General features: G+C 49.7%; 1 protein-coding gene across 2 annotated transcripts in view; it reads right to left on the reverse strand.

Moving 5' to 3' along the window:
- Nucleotides 1–17717, reverse strand: part of Fam117a (family with sequence similarity 117 member A) — a 44929-nt gene that overhangs the window by 2360 nt on the left and 24852 nt on the right. Inside the window, exons 2-7 of one of the 2 annotated variants that reach the window (XM_075991016.1) lie at nucleotides 15026–15195; nucleotides 7501–7596; nucleotides 4552–4662; nucleotides 4002–4136; nucleotides 1618–1819; nucleotides 339–489 (exon numbers count right to left, since the gene is read on the reverse strand). In XM_075991016.1, coding sequence (XP_075847131.1) covers nucleotides 339–489; nucleotides 1618–1819; nucleotides 4002–4136; nucleotides 4552–4662; nucleotides 7501–7596; nucleotides 15026–15195 — 865 coding nt within the window. The remainder of the gene's footprint in view (nucleotides 1–338; nucleotides 490–1617; nucleotides 1820–4001; nucleotides 4137–4551; nucleotides 4663–7500; nucleotides 7597–15025; nucleotides 15196–17717) is intronic. The other variant, XM_075991017.1, reaches the window with a different exon arrangement.

The following is a 17717-nucleotide window of genomic DNA, read 5'->3' on the forward strand; positions in this document are numbered from 1 at the left end:
CCTTACACTTTCCCCAGGGATGGTTAAAAAAAATAGAAGGAACAAAAGGCTTAGGTTTCAGATCTCTTTCCCTTCCAGCTCCCGCTGCGCTTGTGGCTGGCATGTGGGCAGAAAGCAGGTTTCTATGGAGATAATGATAAGCAAAGATTTAAGTGCTCAGAGTAGGTAATGTCAACAAGTTTGATCATGGAAAATCTGCGAGACTGATAGTCTGATGCTGACAGCACCTCTAGACTGGAAAGAGTAGAGAATGAAGAAGGACCTGTCAGGTGGGATAACACGGGCTTACCCTCCATGCTGTGCCTCCCTCCCATGCCCATTCCATGGGATATACTCACGTGGCCTCCTCAAACACACGCACTCTCTCACAGCCTTCTGGGGGCTCCCGTTTGAAGACATAGCTGTGATTGGGCCGAGGAGAGACAGCAAAGGCAAGGACTGGAGATGGACTGCCATCTTCTAGGAAGGCTGGGTGGCCTGGAGAGGAGGCTACAAACACAACAGGGTTGAGTCAAGGGGGAGAGAGGAAAGCCTCTACTTTCCTAAGCGCCAGCCTTCTGTGCAAAGGGGCCACATAGCTCTGCTATTCGGCACATTTCATACTCTGCCATTGAGGATGGGGGTGTGGCTCAGCTGTAGAACACTTACAAAGGAGTAGGAGGCCATGGGTTCTCTTCTCAGTACCACCACCAAAGGGACAAAAGTTGCTGAATTGATGGGAAAAGATTCCTTTCAATCCTGTATTCCCAGGAGCCAAGAGAGTGCCTGGATCTCTGACATGAAGGAAACTACCTGCTGTCCCTCTGACTTCTCCTGGGAGCAGTGCCCTGCCTGAGGAACACCATAGCTTCATCCTGTCTGCATTTTGGAACAGCTATCCCCTCCTCTCAGAGAGTCCTCCCATATTAACTCCAAGAGGCAACCTTGACTCTACCCCACTCGGAGGATAAAATTTCTCTCACTTTCTGTCCTGTAACTGCACTTTGCCTAGGCTGCAAATATTGACTTTATCTGTGTTTCTCTTACATTTATTCCTCCTCTTTCTGCGCTCTGTTTATTTCCCTGTGAATATTGTTAGATCGTGCCCTTGGCTAGCCTACCTCATAGGGTTAGTGTGAGCAGTGAGTCAGATGGTGTGGGCAACAGTATTTTCTAACATATGGTGTTAGTAGGATTCCTGCCTCATATTCTAAGTAGATAGCCAAGGTGTGCATGGGATTCAGAGCCAGAAAGTTGAGATGTCAGTCTGGGTCAAACATGCAGGATGCTGAATAAGAGACTGCATTGTTTCATCTAATTTATAACTGCCTTGAAGCTCTTGCTGGATATGAGCCAAGGGGTCCCTTGAATGGAGATGCACCGACTTTCTACCTTGACCCTCACCCAAATAACAGGGATAGGAAAGGCTGCTCTTTTGGGTTAGAGACTTTATAATAGAAACCAGGAGTCAGAATGCTGTAGAGCCATATTATCCCAGGTAGAGTGTGCGGAACAATGACTCAGAGACACTGATTGGTTCATAATAATGTCAGGCCTGGAACTGTTCAGAGCAAAGGCCAGTGGAGCCCCCTTCCTATGGCCCAGAGCCAGCTCTAGTACCTTGGCTTCATGATTTACCTTTGTCACTGGGGATGGATGTCAGCTCCTCAGTGGCACCCTGGTGCTCCTCACGGCTGGCCTGGCCAGGAGGCTGGGGGGATGTCAGTGGCACAGAGGGAGAGCTGGTCATGTTGCCTGGCTCCAGGAGGAGGAGAGGATGGTCACAGCTGTTAATCTGTGGAGGAGCTGGGGCACGGTGCCCATCAGGGACCTCAAGTATCTGATGAGGAAGGAGAAGAGACTCAATCCGGGCCTTCTCAGCCTGTGACATTGCAGCGACACCCCAGAAGACTCCCTGCACCTTCTCTCTTAGCCTCAAGGATAAAAGACTGTCATTCTCAAGTCATTTGTTCCCTGACCTACCTTCAGTCTAGGACAAACTCTCTGTTTCTCCCAGAGCACTTTGTTCTTTCCTTGAGGCTTGTTAGTCCAATGTACAGTGACGTTCATTTGTGTGATGTGATCAGTGACCCTCTGTGTACGAGTCTCTTGGACACAAAGTTGATTGATACACAGGGTGACATAAGAGGGGCAAGGTACCAGAACAGCGCACATGCTATAAGCCACTGCAGAACAAATGTGCAGATGGTTATCATACAAACATTGAATACCTATCTCCCTCCTTTTAAAACATCTGATGGTATCTGGACCCCAGTGAACGAGTTGTGTGCATGTGTTTGAGGGCATATGAAACCCTACATATATCCAATTTAAAAGGCAGCCACAAGTCAGGTGTGGTGGTTCATGCCTTTAATGCCAGCACTTGGTAGGCAGAGAAGCAGGTGATTTCTGTGAGTTCAAGACCAGCCTGGCCTACATAGTGAGTTCCAGGACAGCCAGAGCTACATAGTGAGACCTGTCTCAAAAAACCAAAAAATAATAAATAAAAAACTCAGCCAGTGGGTAATTAACAAAGTGAGGCCTGCATCCCTCAGAATAACGTTCCGTAATTGAACTGTATCAGAATGAAAGTGTGCCCAAGATTGCAAAGGAGGTAGCTGGTCTGTAGGGTGGGGGGTCAGGCTGTAATGTCCCCCGGGCATGAGACTGATCAATGCATGTCACCAGTAGAGACAGAGGGGTGGAAGCGGTGACTAAGAGTGAGATGGCACAAGCTGGGGCACATGCGGGAGAGGTGCCCAGTCCTCAGGGACCGGTGCGCACATGCGGGAGAGGTGCCCAGTCCTCAGGGACCGGTGCGCACATGCGGGAGAGGTGCCCAGTCCTCAGGGACCGGTGCGCACATGCGGGTGAGGTGCCCAGTCCTCAGGGACCGGTGCGCACATGCGGGAGAGGTGCCCAGTCCTCAGGGACCGGTGCGCACATGCGGGAGAGGTGCCCAGTCCTCAGGGACCGGTGCGCACATGCGGGTGAGGTGCCCAGTCCTCAGGGACCGGTGCGCACATGCGGGAGAGGTGCCCAGTCCTCAGGGACCGGTGCGCACATGCGGGTGAGGTGCCCAGTCCTCAGGGACCGGTGCGCACATGCGGGAGAGGTGCCCAGTCCTCAGGGACCGGTGCGCACATGCGGGAGAGGTGCCCAGTCCTCAGGGACCGGTGCGCACATGCGGGAGAGGTGCCCAGTCCTCAGGGACCGGTGCGCACATGCGGGTGAGGTGCCCAGTCCTCAGGGACCACTGCGCACATGCGGGAGAGGTGCCCAGTCCTCAGGGACCGGTGCGCTGACGGTTTCCTCCTAGCTAGGGCCCTCCCCTGTGCTCATTTGTCATAGATAACCTCGACTGTCCGTTTTTTTAGAAGTCAGAACCTCAGTGGAAACAATCTCTGGGCGTGTCTGTGAGGCATTCCTTAAATTTGGTTAACTGAGGTGGGAAGAGCCACCATAACTGCGCATGGCACCATTCCCCAGGCAGGGGTCCCAGACTGAATAAAAAGTAAACTCAAATTGAACACAAGCACTCCTTGCTCTCTGCTTCCTGGCCAAGGATGCAATGTGAGCTACACAGTGAGATCCTGAGAGAAAAAAATAATAATAAATAACTACAGCCAGTAGGTAAATAACAAATGAGGCCTACATGCAGTATACCCAGTCCCTAATTGAACTGTGTCAGTATAAGAACTGTCAGTCACACCCTCTTGTTGCCATGGCTTCCCGAGCCTATGAGGAACCCAAAAGAAGCATTTCCTTCCTTCACTGCTTTGTCAGATGTCTGTCACAGCCAAGGTAGATAACTGACACGCCTGTCCCCACCACGAGGCCTTCCCTAGTGACACCCTGCTACCCCTGCTGTTCTTGTGCCGAAGTCCATTTGTGTACTTCCATAAGGTGGCATTTACAGGTCATTGCTAACAGAGCTACAGCCTGAGAGGCCCAAAGAGTGACACTGTCACCTGCCCTCGTGCAAGTGCAGCCTGTCCGTACACTCGGCAGCCACCACTCACCCTCAGCAGCTCCTCTTCACCCTGCTCCTTCACAAACACCTCTTCCAGCTCCTGGTTGAGCCCTTCTAGACTTCTGTGCAGGCAAGGGCTGAGTCGCAGGACAGGGGATCCTGGGGGGAAGCTGGGAAGGGATGCCTAAGCAGAGACAAATGAAGCAATCACATCAAGTCCCCACCAAGTCCCAGGCAGTTTTCAGTTATGACCAGAGGTGCTAACTTTCTTCTTAACCTTTTTTCTACATTGGGCGTGGGGTGGGGGTGGGAGGCTGTAATAGCTGCAAATTGCAACAAACACATTCAGAGGGGCTTTCTCCAGGAGTGGAGTTTTGAGGCATCTAGGGGATGCTGTTAGTGTCGTTGCCTTAATTGCACGCAATTGGGGTAGAGGAAAAGGGCGCTAAGACCAGCGAGCAGCCCTTTCAATGCAACTTCTGACCGCAACACATTCATGCAGCTCAGTGCTGCAAGGCTGGAGAGAACTCTGCACTCTGCACACTCTGCCTGCCAAGAAGGAAGACCGAGAGGGTCTGGTGGTCAGGGAGACAGCATACCCTCACGGCTCCCCGTACAGCGTGGTCCCCTTGGACAGGGGAGCTCCGTTCCTTCTCCTTCCCACTGCGGCTCAGCTTTGTCCTCTGCAGCTGTTGCTTCAACTTGGTGATCTAGCAGCCAGAGACGGAGGAGAAAGGGAGGTGAGGCAAAGTATACCGGTTCTTTCCCCTAGTTGAAGCCCCTACCCATGAAGATACAAGAAAGGGGCAGGGAGGTCAAATTTTTAATTTCAAAACAGATCAGTGGTGCGAAATCTCATGACAATCAGCTCCTCAACTAAGCTGAATACCCTGCTTCTAGACTTGATTTTTTTAATTGCCATGCATCCCCCTAGGTGAATCAGTCTCCAGACAGAAAACATCTAACATCATGGTTATGGATTGTAAGGGACACTTCCACTGAGATCACAGGGTACGCATGGTAGCACACGCCTTTAATTCCAGCGCTTGGGAGGCAGAAGCTGGTAGATCTCTATGAATTCCAAGCCAGCATGGTCTACAGAGTTCCAGAACAGCCTGGCCTACATAGCAAGCTCCAGAACAGTTGGGGATATGTAGAAAGACTCTGTCTCAAAAAATAAAAACAAAAACTGGCAATGGGTGCTCTCTGTTTTTCTATTTTTTTTTTTTCTGGTTTTCGAGACAGGGTTTCTCTGTGGCTTTGGAGCCTGTCCTGGAACTAGCTCTGTAGACCAGGCTGGTCTCGAACTCACAGAGATCCGCCTGCCTCTGCCTCCCGAGTGCTGGGATTAAAGGCGTGCGCCACCACCGCCCGGCTGTTTTTCTATTTTTAAGAACCCTTTTCAGGAGGCTGGAGAGATGGCTTAGTGATTAAAAGCACTTGCCACTCGCTGCTCATGTTGTGGACCCGAGTTCAGTTCCTAGCAACCAAATGGTGGCTCACAACCATCTGTAACTTAGATTCCAGGGGACCCAATGCTCTCTTCTGAATGTTGTGGGCATCAGTCATGCATGTGGTACATAGACATACATGCAGGCAAAACATTCATACATAAAAAATAAATTTAAAAATCTGTAAATGTTTTCAAGTGTTTTTTTAATTGTGTGTGTGTACGGAAATGTGTGTGCACGTGAGTGCAGGTGCTCATGGAGACCAGAAGCCCTGGATGCCCCTGGAGCTGGAGTTACACGGAGATGGCTGTTAGCTGTCTGAAATGGATGCTAGGAACTGAACTCTGGTCCTTCTTTGCAAGAGCAATGCACCATCTTAACTGCTGAGCTATCTCTCCAAACGGCTGTTTTTCTTTTCTCTTTCACTAAGACAAGATATCATTCTGTATAGTGCAGACTGACTTTGAGCTCACAACTCTTCCTGCCTTAGCCTCCTGAGTGTTGGAACTATAGGCACGTGTCTCCATGCCTGGCTGAAAGTGGCATTCCGAGGGTCAATAATAATTTCTCAAATGATATTCTCAAATATCCTAAAGGCTTTGAGACCAGAGAGTTTGGAAATCCAACCCTTCCCCTCATTTAAAAGTAAACTATACTACAGAAAGATAAGTTCTCTAGAAGAAGGACCACATTTCATCTGGACTCCAAGGCTCTATAACACTACAGGGTACCACTAACGCTGTTTATAGTCACGGAGGAACAAGTCTACTGTGATCCCAGCACTAGGAAGGCTGAATCAGAATGTTCAGTTTAAGGTCAGCCTAGGCCTGTATTATCCTGCCCTCTTCCCCACCAAAAAAAAAAAATCCTAAACCAAACAAATTATCCCACAAACACTTTTGAATATGATTCCTATTAGACTTGTAATTCTGGGCTTTGAAACCCTGAACAGGATGCAGGGTTTGAATATGAATGGGAGGGAACCTGATGGAATTCAGAAGGTAGATCTGCTGCCCACTGCCATAAAAGTTACAATGACAGTCAAGAAGAAACCGCTTTGTTAAGTTATTGTTTTAGATTTATCTACTTTATCTGTATGAGTGTTTTGCCTGTATGCATGTTAGCCTGGTATCCGGAGAGGTTAAAAGAGGGCACTGGATTCTCCCCAAACTGGAGTTACTGATGGCTGTGTGTGACTACATGGCCACTGGGAACAGAACTAGGGTCCTTGGAAAGAACTCTTAAGCTCTGAGCCCCTAGGAAATGCTTTGTAATTACCCTGGTGGGGACCGAACCCAGGCTAAGCAGCGTTTTGGGCTGCATCTCCCAGCCCAAGAATGTGCTTTTCAACTTGTACTGTGGATCAAGCAGACCATGAAGACCATGACTCCCCACCCTTCCTGTACAGAATTTGTTTACTCTGCCATTCAAGGCTTTGAGAGCATTTTACATTTCCACTTGGCCTTGGCCTTGCGATCCAGTCACTTTCCGTTTTCTCAGTGCTCCGAGCATCAAGGAGAGCAGAAACCGCTTCCCTCTGAATGGAGCAGGGATGAGGCCTGGAAAATTGACCTTTTCTTTGGAGCTGCCACAAGACACTTGAGGTGAAGTTGGGTTACCAGCCTTGGAATTCCAGCCTATGGTTTTCTCTCTCAGTCTCAATGCCTCCAGCCCTCCTGGAGCAGAGGGAGGGCCAAGACAAAGCATTCAGGATCTCAGGATTTTTTTTCTCTTCTCTTAAAAGAAAACTAGGCAGATGATTACGTAGTAAATGAGGCTGGGAGCTCCTGATTCCCAGGGGCTTGTTCCCTGCCTTTCTTCAGTCTTTGAATCACTTACCAGGGTCCAACCTCCATGTGACCAAGGCAAACAACTCTCCCAGTCTGGGTGCTAGAACCATCAGCAGCCACTGGCTGGGTTTTCTCTAGCAAGAGGGTCTGTGGTCCTACAACCAGGCCAACAGAAGGTTGGGAGTCAGTGAAGAGCCATTTCCTCAGAAGGAGGCTGGCAGGAGCAGAGAGACTGTAGTGTAGCTATCCTCATGGGAAACTGTCACACAGTGCCAGGAGACAGGGGTTGTGGAGAGAGGGCACTTACCTCTTTTCGATGGTCAGTGCTGCCCCAGGATGCTGATCGCTTGTGCATGCAGAAGCTGGCCCGCTCACCTTCCGGCTCTTGCCAGGATAGGGGTGTCTGTAGAAAGACATGCAGTAAGACAGACAGCTTTGCGGGCAGAAAGCAGCCAGGCGGTTTCCTGGATAGAGGTGGTGGCCTATGAAACCTTCTCACATCTGTTCATCAACCTCATGGACACACCCATGCTTTATTCTTCCAGGCAAGGAAAGCCATGGGCATGGCCTCATCTCAATTTTCACTCTCCAGGAAACCTTCCCTAAGGCCCAACAGTGCCAACCCCCTCTCTCTTTTATTGTGTGTTTGGTACTGGGGATGAAACCCAGTGTCTTGCATATGCTAGGCAAGTGGTAGCACTGAGCTACATCCTCAGCCTTCCCGTATCACTTTCTTTCATGTGTTACGCTCCCAGTCAGTCTGCGTTATCCCAGTGGTGGGGCCAACTATTGTCCCGCTCCCAAGCAGCTTCAAAAGAGCCCTGCATTCTTTATTCTCACCCCCTGTGTGCCCAGCCAAGGCCAAGTGCATGGGAGTTCATCAAAAACAAGTCACCAGACAGGATTCCAAGAGGAACCAGGAGAAAGGTCTCCCTGGGTACCTCTGGATGAAGTAGGAGGCAACTGTGTAACATGTAGCCTCCAGCTTATTTCATCACCCAGAGGGAGTGTCGGGGACTCCAAAGTCCTCCTGAACAAGCAAGGAAAAGACAGTTTCAAAAAATGGAGCCAGAATTCTGAATGGTCTGCTCATGCCTATTCCCCACAGGCCTTCCTTGCTCCCCATGGGAAGGACTTTCCATTTGCTGCCTTCCTTTCCCTGCTGCATGAAGACAGGGGATCCAAGACAGTGGTGGAGGAGCCCCCACTAAAGGAGGAAGCTATTGGCTTCAAGCATGGCGCTCAAGAGGAAGGCCCAGATCCCCTCCCCATTACCAACATCCTACTTCCATTCCAGGAGAGGGGCCAAGGGGTGTGCCCCAGTGGGACCAGCTCCTCTCTGACTACTGTGCACAGGCTGCCAAAGCCCAGGGCCTGGGAACCAGCTCCTCTAAGAGATCTGCTGACCTCCCCCAGGAGGCTGCTGCACACAGAGAGGGGGAGGATGGGGGAAAAACAAGACTCCTCACCACCCAACAGCTGCTAAGACGAGCTCACAGGGCAGTCTGAGCTGCCTTGTGTGACAGCTGCATGCAGAGAAGCCACCGCAGATGGAGCCTCTGGCCCTTCCTGTCTGCAGCTGCCCTTAAGCAGGATCTTTACCAGGGCTATGCATCACAGCCAGGGCAGGACAACTGGCATCACCAGGGAACACATCCTCAGGCCCATTGCCACCATTCTTCCTTTATGAACAGGGAAGCCAGAATGCAGGCAGATACCTCATAGCCCTCAGGTGAGGCTGGCTCTTACAAACCTGGGAACCAAGTAGCTGATCTCCCTCCAAATGTCCATGTCTCTCTAAACCAGGGTGTGAGACCTCAGAAGAGCAACACGGCCAACAGGGAAGACATAGCCCATTTCTCCCTCGCTTGCTAAAACTCTGCAGATGCCTGCACGCCCACCTTGCCTGGGACACCTATGCCAAGCTTGCAGATCACCAGTGCTGCTAGTACAACCAAGTTCCACACCTCCTTCACCCCTGGAAAAGGAGCAAAGAGCATAGAGGAGAGGTGGCAAACCAGAGGATGAGGCACAGTCCCTGCCTCTGAGAAGCAGCTGGTAGAAGAAGGGGAACACCCTGGGTCAGCTTGCACCTGGCTACTAACACCTCTTCAAATGCTCCAACCCCCTTCTCCTAGGAGACAGGAAGGAGTTGGAGGGAAGTGTGGACTGCCACAGGAGTGGGGGAAGGATGTGAAAACCATGGCAGTTGGGATCTCCTCTCCTCATCCGTTTCTCGCCTCTCTCTCCTCGGCAACCACATTCCACCATGGCCTGCTCTGTGCAGATATAATATTAAGGGCCTCACTTTATCTCAACATCTACCTGCCCAAAGGGATCGTCGCCCAACCCCTCCTCCCAGGTGTTCTCTGTCTTGCCCAGGCGAATTTTCAAGGACAGCCTGGGCTACACAATGAGTCCAAGGCCAACCTGGGTTCCTAGTAAGGACCCTACCACAAAAAGTAAAAGAAAAAAATGGCTTCTGAGAGCACGGCCCTGACAATACTTTCATGTCGAGTCACTGCAACTGAACTCGGAGACTTCTGGAATCTAAAACTCTGAGAGAATACACATCTGCTGTCCTAAGCCATGAAGCCTGGGGTAGCTGTTAAGCAGCCTGAGGAACCTAACAGAGCAGGGTGGCCCGGCTTCCAAGCTGCTTCCAGGCTGGTGTGAGTACTGTCAAGCCTGGCTTGTATCATGGCCTAGCTTCCTGCCTCGCTAACTGCAGTATGTCAAGTGGGGGAATTGTGCCTCTGGTTACTCAGGAACAATGGTCTAGATCATGGTCTCTTTGGGGGACCCAAAGTCACAGCTAAGACCCATCTCAAGGAGGTCAGCAGGTAGGGTCAGGCCAAACTGTGGAGCAGCAGGTATAAATGGTCATTCTAGCCCCTTTGTATAAAGGTGAGTCTGGGCATCAAAGATTAGAAAGTCATGCTTTTCAGGGGACTCATACACGAGAATGGACTTACTCCACACCCTGGCTAAGGGAGCAGCTGAGTGAGGGGTAAACTTTGCTCACCATGAGTGGAGCGGCCAGCTGTGCAGCTGCTCAGACTGTCAGAACTGGACATGCAGAGGTAGAATATGAATGCCTTGCCAGGGATTTAAAGATTCCAGGGTAACACGTGGAAGGACAGACGGGCATGGAGGTGGAAGACTGCTTCCCAAGGAGCTAACGGAGCAACAGAAGGGAGGAGGATGGAACCCTCCACACTGGAATGTCTTTCTTGGCCTCCAAATCAGCTAAGTTTCTACCTGGAGGTCATGACCTGAAGGGGAAGAGTCCAGGCTCCCAAAGTCCCCTGTGCCTTGGCTCCGGAGCACACTCTAACGGCAGAGCTGGGCCGGGTCTTAAGAGCATTACCCACTGTACCTACTGGAAGTGAAGAGCAGCGTGGGACCTGGCTGGAGAGAGATGGCTGGTCAGAAGCCACATGACGAGCTCAACTCGGCAAGCCAGTCCCTTAGGATTCCGGCCAAACAAAAAGTCTCTGGGGGTGGTCCACTGGCCAGCACTGAGAACTCTGGCTGCACGCGGCCCAAAGTCACCATTTCTAACTCAACAGTGACTAGACGACCCTCAGATTTTCCACCGTGGCTCCATTTTCAAGCATTTGCTATAGTGCAGTCAAACCATGTACTGAACCACTGGTCCTGGTCGCTAGTTTGGAAAACAGGCTCTGTGCCCAAGCCCTTACACCCACAAAGAAAAACAGTTTTTAAAGGCATGTGACGGTCACACTGAATTATGTGCCATCAGCGAGACCAAAGCAATAGCTCAGGGACAGGGAGGACCCCTCACCCCCACCCCTGGCACCACAGGCGAGCAAAGACAGAAAGAAGTCCTCTCCAACCAGTAAACTGTCTCCACCTCTGGTCTTTAGGATGCTCTATGAAGCTGTCTGTTAAGGTCTTAGGCTATCCCCCCCCCCCAAAGGATAAGTTAGAGCTATATGCAGGGAGAGAGAATCACAAAGGCTTTCTGTCTTACCAATTAATGAAGCAGAAATGGGGATGGAAAGAAGCAGAGTGTGGGTGGAGCCAGGCAGGGCTGATACCCAAGGTCCCTTCTGTGGGCAGGATGCCACCAGCTGGAGAATTTTGCTCAGACAGTCATCCCAGCTGTGGTAAGCCCACCTCCCCCCTCAGGAAAGTACAAGGCTTACATGCTTTGCACAGCAAGAAGGGAGAGAGGTGACCACAGCCACTGGCATGTGCTGCTATCGCTGGCCCTGGCCTGGGCCCAGCCACTAGAAGAGACCAACCCAAAGCACTCGGTGGCCAGCTCTGGGTTACCAAATGACCCGGGGGAAGGGTGGGCCACAGAGAAGAAAACACACTCAAATAAACCCAGGCCATTCTGAAAACCTCTTCTCAGACACAGGACTTCCCACAGAAAATGGAGATGCCACAGGGGTGGGGCTGGGGGAGTAACTTTCCATTCCTTCCTGGCCCCATCTCAGGAAGATAATGCTGGGGACTGCTGTTCACACCTTTCACATTGTTCCCGCAGGCTCGAAACATGCTGGGCTGGAAGGAGAGCTCAGGCGTAGAGCATGTGGACCCTAGCATGTGCAGGCCCTGGATTCTATCCTCAGCACTGCAAAAGACACAAGCCGCAAAGCAGAGGACCACCCCTCCCCAGTTGTCAATCACACCCCTTCACCTTCCTAGGGTAGCTGTTTCCCCAAGTAAGACCCTCCCATATCCCATGTGTTCCTCTTGCCTCAAATATGTGAGGAACCTAGCTATTGCTGCCCGAGGATGGGCTTCTCACTTGACTGAGGGCACAGAACGTGGCCAGGGGTTGCGGACACAAGTGCTGAGTGCATTTAATCTTCTGCCTTAAGCAGAGGACTGGAGTACACAGTACACCCAGCTTTCTAATGGCAGATGTTCTGCGTCTGGGACCTAGCTCTGACATTGACTTGGAATGAGCAAGGCCCCTGGTCTCTCTAGGGGTTTCTGGGAAGGTGCTGCTTAGCCTCAGGCATAACTAAAAAGCATGTCCCCAGGAGCGTTGGGTAAGATATGGCCTCCAACACAAGGCGTTTAGGCATCCAAGAGAACAGTAACAAGTACCTGCCACTTAACTGAATGAAACAGACCATGAAATGCTGCGCTGTTACAGGTAGGAGAGAAAGGGCCCAAGCAAGGGGAAAGGTAGGAATGGCTGGCTTGCTCGAAGCACCTGGGAAAGGTCTGGCACCCACCATTCCTAATGGCTGCAAAGCTTTTGATGCACTCAGGATGTGGCTCAGGGGTAGATTACTAGCCCTCACCTTGGGCGCTATCCCCCGCATCACAGAACTAACTAACTAACTAACTAACTAACTAACTAACTAACTAACCACGTAACCTTTCAAAGACCTCTTAAAAGACCTAGCCTAGCATCCCTCCTCCTCTTTTCCTTTTCCCACACTCCCTGAAATTTTCTTCTTCATTCATCCTTTCTGGGTGATCTCTTGCTGTTTAGAAGGAAGTACAAGGTCTTCTGGGGAGATGGCAATTGAGCCTAAGGCTTTCACAGTGTAACGCCCGTACTAAAAATGGCAGCTTGTGCCAGGCTAGGGGCCTCGTGCAGGAATTTGAGTGGAGCCCAAAACCTAGAAGCAGAAAATTCCCTGAAGAGCAGGACTGGAAGACGGGCAGAACGCATACTTGGGGTTGGATGCTTATGCTGATCAGAATTCTCCCACCTCTTGCCTGCAGCCACAATATTGACAGGTTGCTAAGAGTTCCTCGAGGGCTGGAGCCCATCCCGGAGAAGAAGAAAGCTGGAGGACTGGGCCTTGCCAGACCCATGGAGGCACATCGCTGACCTCTGTCTTGCTGTGGCAAGAAGCCCAGACTTGTTATATAAAAGATCTGGCCTGCAGCTGGAGCTGAAGCAAAAACACGCAGTTGAGAACCCAGGCCACTCCACTTGGCCAGAGGACGTCTGAGGCCAGGCCTGCCTAAGGGTGACAGAGAAAGCTATGTGAGGATGGGATGGTCACTTTGCAGAAGGCTGGCAGACAGAAAGTGACAGAGGTGGGGATAAGTGGGCCACATAGCTGATGTCTAACAAATGATGCTCATGAGTTCGCCTACTCGAAGCCACCTCAAGCCCCACTCCTGCAGGAAGCCCTCACGGATTAAGTACATCATCTGGCCTGAGCCAAAGAGAAAGGAGTGTGTCCTCCTAGATCCACGGGGGAGAAGCATAACCTACCTCGTCATAGGATAAAGGGGGAGTAGTGCTGGACTCCTCTCCCCTCCCCTGCACATCTGACGAGGACCACTGACGTCACCTTACAGGCTTAAACTTGTTTCAATTATTTTTGATGAAACATGGGGCACTTCTGGGAGAATTCTGCTCCTCCAAACTTTGCCAGACACCCACCCCATGACATCCCTTGGCTGTTTGTTCACTGGCCTTCAGGGAACTGGAAACCAGGCTCAGAGAAACCAAATCTTGTTCCCACTGAAAAGGAGTGCACATTCAAACATTCATTAATACCACTTGAAAACAGATCTCACAAAAGGAAAGGAGCCAATGGGACGTGCTGAGAAGGAGGCAGAGTAGGTTGCATGGGAAGGGGGCTCCGTATCCCTTGGCCACCAGGCAGCATGTACGTGGGCAGACGACACACCCTTCTTAGCACGCAAAGAAAGAGCTGCCACACCCCGTCTTGTCCTGGTACTCAGAATGGAGGGTGTTCTTTTCCTGCATTTCCACCTAGCAAAGAACAACTCAGTTGTTTTGAAGTTGAGCAGGACTCAGCCTAAGTGGCCCACAGCGAGAGCCTTGCTCTCACCAACTTAACTGCTGAGAAGACTGAAGTCAGACTGAAAAATCTCTTTGGTGTTTTCCAGATAAGATGGCTTCTTGCTCAGGCTAACACTGTCTTATCCAAAGGATGGACACATGAACCGGGCGGGTGATGGCGCATGCTTTTAATCCCAGCACATGGGAGGCAGAGGCTGGTGGATCTCTTTGAGTTTGAGGACAGCCTGGTCTACAGAGCAAGTTCCAGAACAGTCAGGGCTACACAGAGAAACCCTGTCTTGGAAAACAAAAAACAAAAACCGGTGGACACACGAACCGGATGGTCTGTGGAGGTCCTTCTAAGGACACGACTCTTCATGAAAATCCAGGAGAGAAAGCTGGGCTCCGCAGGTCTCAGAGGGGTGCTCCAGAGCCTTGTCAGGCTGGGGGCAAGAAGCAGCTCCTCACAAGAATGCCCTACTCTGATTGCTCCAATGGGATGAGACCTGGCTCAATACCTCTTTGATCACTTCCTGGGATGCTTGGGGGAATGCAAACTGGACTGAATGTTGGCTTTAACTTAACTTCAGGAAGGCAAAACTCATTTAAAAAATCCCAAATTCCAAGTTGGGCGGTAGCGGCACATGCCTTTAATCCCAGCACTCAGGAGGCAGAGGCAGGCGGATCTCTGTGAGTTTACAAGAGCTAGTTCCAGGACAGGCTTCAAAGCTACAGAGAAACCCTGTCTCAGAAAAAAAAAAAAAAGCCCAGATTCCAAAGTTGGCTGTGGAGTCTCCACATGTAAACCCCCCCCCTGAAAGCCAAACTGAAAATCCCAGCTTGACAGCTCTCTTCCCCAGGCAGGTGGGATGCAAACTCTTTTTCACCTACATGTACAAAGAAAAACAACAGCAATAACAAAATCTCTGGTAAACAGTAGAAGATGAGAAGCATCTGTGAACAACCAAAACCCAGGACAAGTCATTTCAATGACAGAACTCAGGAGTAATGGACCAGAGTCCCCGTTGCCAGCCCTCCTACCCCTCTTGATCCCATTAGGCGACAGCGGCATTACCTGGGTGGCCTTGTCATTGGTACAGCAGGTGAAGGCCCCATCAGCATCTCGTGGCCACTGGCCCAGAAGGTAGGAACTGAGGACGGTGTCCAGGGAGAATGTACGTCGAACCTGGGGTGGTTGAGGCCTACACACTGACTTTTCTGGGGCCACCGAACATGGGACACTGGCTGAAAGAGAGCACAGCCCGCAACGCCTTGACATCAGCATGGAGGAAGGAGTCATGGTAACCAGCCTCCTCTCTTGCAGGACACCGCACCTGCAGGCCATGTCTTCACGCCCCTCTCCCCCAGAAAGAATTCAAAGCAGCAAAGGCACATCCTGTCTGAACAGCTTTCCTGACTTCACTTTAGCGCTGGGAATGATTGCCACCATTTCACATTGGAATTAGAGGTTATGTTTTGTATGTTTGCTTGCTTGCTTGCTTGTTTTGAGACAAGGTTTCTCTTTGTAGCCCTGGCTGTCCTGGAACTAGCTCTTGTAGACCAGTCTGGCCTCCAACTCACAGAAATCCACCAGCCTCTGCCTCCCAACTGCTGGGACTAAAAGCATGAGCCACCATGCCTAGCTTTAGAAATTATTTTAGACTCTGAGCCTGTAACTTCTAAGTCTCCATACAGAGACTCTGTGGAGGAGCACTGTTCCCCAGCCTTTTAGGGAACCCCATGTTCACAAAAATCAAGCTTTCTTATTTTCTGCCCTCCTTCTTCACCCCTGTATCCATTTTAGGACTTTTGCACTGTACAAACTTGGCTCAATTCATTTTTAAAAAATATATTTTCTTCTTTTTGTGCAGCTGGGGACTGGCTCCAGAGCCTGATACCGGATAAGAAGCATTCTGCCACCAAATTGTATTCCACAATTTCATTTTTCCCCTCATTTTTTTGAGATAGCATCTTGCTATGTTGCCCAGGACAGCCTTGAATTGGCTATGGAGCCCAGGCCCACCCTAAACTTTCAATCCTTCTGCCTCTGTCTCCTGAATAGCTGGGATTACAGCTGTGTACCACCATGCCCAGCACGAAGGAGTCTTCCTATTTGCTTCAGTCCAGCAGTTTCAGCAGGGCCTGGAAAGAACCACAGAACTCCAAGAAGAGGAGTCCAGTTTAGGAAACTATCCAAGTCTGCAGGTCTTTTTCTCCCCCTTCTTTGCCTCTTATCTGAATGGCAAAAATAAAAAAAGGGGGGGGGAATTATAAATGCATTCATTTCATTTTACACTGGTTAAAGATTTCTGGGAGAAATTAAAAGTTGAAACTGTTTTTAAAACGTAAGGGTTCTGGAATCATCTGGAAGTTTCAGTGATCTGGGTTGACCCTGTTTTCCATGGCCACGTTCAAAACATTCCACTATCTGCAGATCTATAAAGAGTCCCCTTTAAACAGAGCAGAGCGCTTTCACATCTGTAGTAATCCCTTGGTAATTTATGTGTATATTCAGCACAGCAGAGAGAACTAGTAACTCTAGGTATAAATAGACTTGAAGAGGTTTATATTAAAGAGACACAAAACGATTGGCAGTTCCTCAAAAAATTAAACAGAGAATTCCCTGAGGGTCCAGAAATTCAACCTCGATATTCTCCTCAAAACCTAAAAACAAACCTGAAAGCGGAGATTTGAAAAATTATTCATACACCCATCATCATCGCAGCACCAATTATAATAGCCCCAAACTGGAGGCAACCTGTACTATAGCACTGAGGGTGCAAGGCGCAGTAACTTGGACACAGACAAGCAGGCAAATGCCGGATGATTCCGTCTCCAAGAGGCATCTGGAATAGTCAAATCCATGGGGACAGAGGGAGGCAGAGGTGACCACGGGCACAGGAAGAGGGGGAATGGGAGTTATTGTTAACAAATATTGACTGTTGGGATAATAAACAATTCTAGAAATGATATGGTGATTGCTACACTGTAAATGTCCTGATGCCACTGAATCGTAAGCGTAAGATGTGTAAAGTGGTCAATTTTACATTGTTTGTTAGCATAGTTTAAAAAAAGACACCAACAATGTCACATTCTCCAAATTAAGTATTTACATATATTTTGAAAGGCTTGTAATCAATATAAACTATTCTATGTTATATTATATTTTGCCTTATTCCAGTCACTATAAAATCCCAATTCAAAGTATCAATGACCTACATATTTGCCTTTTTTTTTTTCAAGACATGGTTTCTCTGTGGTTTTGGAGCCTGTCCTAGAACTAGCTCTTGTAGACCAGGCTGGTCTCGAACTCACAGAGATCCACCTGCCTCTGCCTCCCTGAGTGCTGGCATTAAAGGTGTGCACCACCACCGCCCGGCCCATATTCCCCATTTTTAAAGACTGTATGATATTAAACAGTAATTTCCTTAACCATTCTTTTTTTTTTTTTTTTTGGTTTTTCAAGACAATGTTTTTCAGTAGCTATGAAGCCAATTCTGGAATTTGCTCTGTAGATCAGGCTGGCCTTAAACTCAGAGATCTGCCTGCCTCTGCCTCCCAAGTGCTAAAATTAAAGGAGTGAGCCACCATTGCCCGGTTTTAACCATTCCTATATTACTGAACATTCTTCCTCTCTAATATGGAGCTCATCAATGTTAGTACATAACCAACTTTATCCTTAGTTTTTAATTATTTGACTTTTGTAATATTTCTAGGTCAACTCCCTTGGCCAGCAAATAAGTACTCACTCAGAAGAACTTCAAAAT

The sequence above is a fragment of the Microtus pennsylvanicus genome, chromosome 11, assembly GCF_037038515.1.
Source record: "Microtus pennsylvanicus isolate mMicPen1 chromosome 11, mMicPen1.hap1, whole genome shotgun sequence".
Taxonomy (NCBI): domain Eukaryota; kingdom Metazoa; phylum Chordata; class Mammalia; order Rodentia; family Cricetidae; genus Microtus; species Microtus pennsylvanicus.